The sequence below is a fragment of the Typha latifolia genome, chromosome 10 (genome assembly GCF_019914945.1).
Source record: "Typha latifolia isolate L0001 chromosome 10, TyphaL0001v2, whole genome shotgun sequence".
Taxonomy (NCBI): domain Eukaryota; kingdom Viridiplantae; phylum Streptophyta; class Magnoliopsida; order Poales; family Typhaceae; genus Typha; species Typha latifolia.
Genome location: NC_133095.1, coordinates 11,665,361 through 11,670,228, shown reverse-complemented (window position 1 = coordinate 11,670,228; position 4,868 = coordinate 11,665,361). Strand labels below are relative to the sequence as shown.

At 38.8% G+C, this 4,868-nt stretch overlaps 1 protein-coding gene across 1 annotated transcript; it reads right to left on the bottom strand.

The window, feature by feature from the left end:
* Positions 1 to 1,761: 1,761 nt before the first annotated feature.
* Positions 1,762 to 4,400, bottom strand: LOC140795967 (uncharacterized). Its single transcript, XM_073148798.1, has 4 exons — positions 3,783 to 4,400; positions 3,539 to 3,667; positions 2,451 to 2,635; positions 1,762 to 2,367 (listed from the first exon to the last, which is right to left on the bottom strand). The coding sequence occupies exons 1-4, from the start codon at positions 3,981 to 3,983 to the stop codon at positions 1,944 to 1,946; spliced, it is 939 nt and encodes a 312-aa protein (XP_073004899.1). The 5' UTR covers positions 3,984 to 4,400; the 3' UTR covers positions 1,762 to 1,943.
* Positions 4,401 to 4,868: the final 468 nt, after the last annotated feature.

Below are 4,868 nucleotides of genomic sequence, written 5' to 3'. Positions count from 1 at the left end.
GCATGGGCATTCGTCTTAATAAGGTGTATAAATATGTATTCTCAACTTTGTTACAATATATAATAATTTAGACTCTGTTTAACTTGTTAATTTGTGAAAATATTAAATTTATCTTGTATATTGTGTATATATATTGACCAAAAGATTATGTGAAAATTATGTAGATTTTATCTACGTGAGTGGCACGTGTATTTGGAGATTGGTGTTTCAAAAATGATACCTAAACTACAAGCGTCAAACCCCATACCCCAAACCTGAAACCTTAAACCCTAAACCCTAAAGAGCGCATTGATGAGGATCTGGTTATATTTTTTTTTTTGTTTTAGTATTGTAAAGTAAGTTATTTGGATTGTAGCCCTTGCACGGGCATTTGTCTTAATAAGGTGTATAAATATGTATTCTCGAATTTGTTGCGATATATAATAATTTAGACTCCGTTTAACTTGTTAATTTGTGAAAATATTAAATTTATCTTGTATATTGTGTATAAATATTGACCGAAAGATTAGGTGAAAATTATGTAGATTTTATCTACGTGAGTGGCACGTGTATTTGGAGATGGGTGTTTTAAAAATGATTCCTAATTTGAGTTGAAAGTTGCTCACTTACTTTACTTTTCTTTTGTTTATGGTGCCACAGCTACCACTATAGACGGTTAGCTACTATTAGAACAGCTGGAGGTAGCAGAGGAAGAAATAGGAATGTGGGCAATTCAAGTGCCATTGCCCAGAATATGCATGCTGCAAGACTGGCTTGTGCATTTCTTGAAGGCGAAAGAGTTGCATCTGCAAGACTGGCGCGTGGATTTCTTGATGACCAAAGAGTTGCATCGGGAATAGATATAGCAGCGAGATTTGTTTATAGAGGATAAGGTATAGGAACGATGAAAACAATGCGTGGATTTGCAGAAAACACATTACAGTAAGAGCAAACTAAGTCAATGATGTACCAGTTTAAATCATTTTCAGACGTGTCGGTAATGTTTAAGCAGAATTGCAACAACCAATATCAACCAAGACCTCGAAAAGTGCAGAAGCTTCCACCACCCATATGTATGATGTACATGTACGTACAAATGGAAAATGGATACAACCGTATTTGGACAGAAACAAACCTATACTGAGAGAATGTAGTTTTGTACTACAAAGCATATGAAACTGAACGATATGGATGGGTAAGGTTTTCACTACTGTTGACACTTGATTCTTTGCAGCAACCGGTGGTTCATCTGAACTCCATGGATCTACTAGGGAGTAGGAGCCAAACATGAGTAAGAAATAGTAGACAGCAAAAATGCAAACTTGGTAACTTGGTAGTCTATCAGAATGATGCATCTTAAAAATGGAAGCTTATAGAAATTAAATGAATTAACTACGAGATAATACATACTCTGCTGGTGCTTCAGACATGGAAAATCTTATTTACGAAGCATAGTAAAGTTACAGATGGAACTGCTTCTTTGCCAGGAATAACCAGGACTCTGACATAGTAATGGATAGAAACCAGCAAAATTAGCCCATCTCCTGAGATGCTGTTTTGAAAATAATACTGATGATGGAAATGTGTTGCAACTTCCTAAAGCACAAAAGCGAGTGAATTCATGGAATCCTTGGACCCTAAACAGTAGACTCTAGAAAGGAAATAATCATCACAAGGAAGGACAGCTAGTTAAACAGTCTGTCTTCTCAACTACTAAGCACCGTTGTGTTGTAGACTTATAGGGACCAAAGTGTCTAGTTTGCATGTGCGGTTTCTTGAGAGTTACAAGTCAAAACAGAAACTTCCTTGCCTTGAAGTATTCTGATTATAACAAATACACCATGTTTCAAAAACATCAACGAAGTAGACAACAAGCCTTTGATTCCATAATTGTGCCAGATTTTATACACTTAGTCATCAACTCAACAATCTTAATAAAAAGGGGGGGCAAATGAGTTAAATCTTCATCCTTTAAGACCAAGGCTCATCTGGCCACTGTATGAAACTATACCTTGTTCTACTTGCTCTGTAATATTATAATTCCTTTTGCTTAGAGGAAGTCTGTAAAATTCTGTTAAGTAATCCAAAGCCTCAATATTCCCACTGCACACTTTCCAGAGTGATGCAACCTCTCCTTTATCTACTGTTCCCCACTTCTGGCATTCATCCATGAAATCTAATAGCTTAGAATAGTAAGAATCATAATTCAAAAGCAAGAACGGAACTGGAAATTTGGACCCTATCCTTTCAAGCTGAATCAGTGCTAGTATCTCAAAAACTTCATCTAATGTTCCAATTCCACCAGGAAAGGCAACAACAGCGGTCATGTCAGATTGGTTGTTTCTCACTGCAGCATCTACCAACCCATGCTTCCGTGCTGAGAAAAACCTGTTTGCATGTAGATATGTGAATGAGATTTTACTCATAAGCATAAACAAGTTCCTTATAAGGCTTGCTGGGACGTTGATTACCTGCATGTCAGATAAGTTTCAGGAGGCAGATAAGCGTGGAAATTTGAAGATGTCCATTCACCTGATTCCTTTGTTATCTTGAATCCGCCAACTGGCTTCTTCGCCTCAAGAGCGCCTTGAATGGCAGCATCCATCAGACCAGGACCAGCTCCTGTCCAAGTGGTGCAATCTAATAGTTTTGCAGTCTGACATTACATCAGCAGATAACACATGGTTCATTATTTGATTAACAAATTTCAGTTTCAGAACACAAGCATAAGATCCTCATGAGAATATTCTTAATCAAACATGAAACTTTGAAACTGGGTCTTAGGTGATCTGCACTTGCTACTAATTAGAACTTGTTATATACTCAAACATAACATTTTCATATCCCCGTGTATGCTATGTTCATCATAGACAAAAAAGATAGAGACAGCAGTAATATTTCCTATTGTTGTGTAATGGCAGGTACTTGCGAAACAAATAAGATTTTCAAAGTGCAACTCTGTTTGATCACCCCGGTTCTAAATCTGCTCTAGACATACATACAGGTCAGACTATTTTTTGAGTCTACCTGCACTTGTAATGTAGCATAAAAGAAAGCATCATGGTTGTGGACCATGGTTAGTTCCTTTTACAGCTGAACTTGTAGATCAGTAAAGCAAACAAAGTAATAAAATCAGGGGGCTGCACCTAAAACTTCCAACTGAAGATTTTGCATGCGCCTATTAAAATAAACGCCCTGACCAGTAAAACTGACGCTAATAACGATCAAACAACTAAAAATGCAAGCTAAATAATCACCAATACAATTATACAATGTTAGATTACAGATAATAGATAGTAAAGCACAGATAGTATTGGAGTAAAAGAAAAAGTTTGTGCATTCTTATCTAGATCGAAAATCTGATATTATAAGCAAAAAGCACAAATAGTTCCTCATCCAATTGAAGCATGAGGTTATCATATTCATCCAGTAATGATTATGCCAATTCTAATGAGGATAGAGCAATGGCCTCAGCGAGGAATTATGACGAAGAATCATCAATAAATTGCTACTTCGGTGGAGTAGATGATAAAGAAGTAGCAAGATATGGGAGACTTGCCTCTCGGGCCAATTCGACTGCTTGCAGGTAGTGCGAATGGTGCTTGTTGACTCTAGAAGACCCCAAGTAAATAACTCCCCTGCCAAGCTTATGTACAAGTTGATAGCATCTATCGATCTCTTCTTTTACCTTCCACCAAAGAAAAATAAACATATCGCTCGTCAGCTGACATACAAGTACCTACATATCCTTCCATTCCGTGCAATTGATTGGTGCAGTGGGAATTAGAAAGGAAATTAAGCACCTCGTTTCCGCTCGTCCTCTCCAGGTGTGCAGTGACTTGTAGAAGAGGAGAACCGCCGTCCAGGCCGGAAAAGCTTCTCCCGGCGCTGAGCAGAGTGCCCCCCCACCCTCGACAATACCTGCTACTACTACTATTATTATGATTATTGGTCAGCAGTTGCATAGATAGGCGAGGAATGGCAGAGAAGACCATCGCTACCATCCCACTAAAATCCACTGCTGCTGCTTAGCATCCGGGGGATGGAGGTTGGAGGCGATGCGTATGATCTGTCAAATAGGGCTTTGGAGAATCCGATTCCTTCGTACATACTATACAGTGGGTTTCTTTATGCTTGCTCATGGGCCTGGTTTGGTGTGGATCCAAACAATCGGGCCGTCATTGGCCCTAAATCTGGCTGGATAGGACAACCGGACCCAGGCTATTAGATTTAGATGACAATCCGGCCCTCGAGCTTGCTGAACGAACGTTAACCCTATCCCCACCACGTTACCATAGCAGACATGAGGAACTAATAAGAGAGAGAGAGAGAGAGAGAGAGAGAGAGAGAGAGAGAAGCCGGGGGAGGTGGCGGTGGAGTTGGTGGCCATTCTGGTTAAGGAGAGCTGCAAGAGAGAGAGAGGTCCTACCATATGAGGATTAACGGAGACTAAATAGGCTCTTCCTCGGTGCCGTGCCCGACAAGCTTAGACCTCTTCTCTATTTAATAAACAGATATAATTGATCATCACGTAATATGATGCCTCATCATGCTCGAGAGATGTCACTATGCATTACGAATAGAAGTTTACATCCATTAAATGAATTAGTTTCTTGGCGATTATACTCTATTGATTGTGTTGTGTTCGAATTTTAGTGATGGCAAATGTGTATAAATCATCCTCGGTTGTAACTCTAGCACTTAGACATATGAGGAAGCTCTCCTCGTACAGTAATATTGAGAGTAAACTAGAGAACTTTCAAAGTTAGTGTGCTAGATCCTCTGTACTTCATACTATGGTGAATTATAAAAAGAATTTCCAAATTGAAAACTATTTATGAAGTTTCTTTTATTGTCCTATATGCTTGGTTCATGCCTAACTTATATGC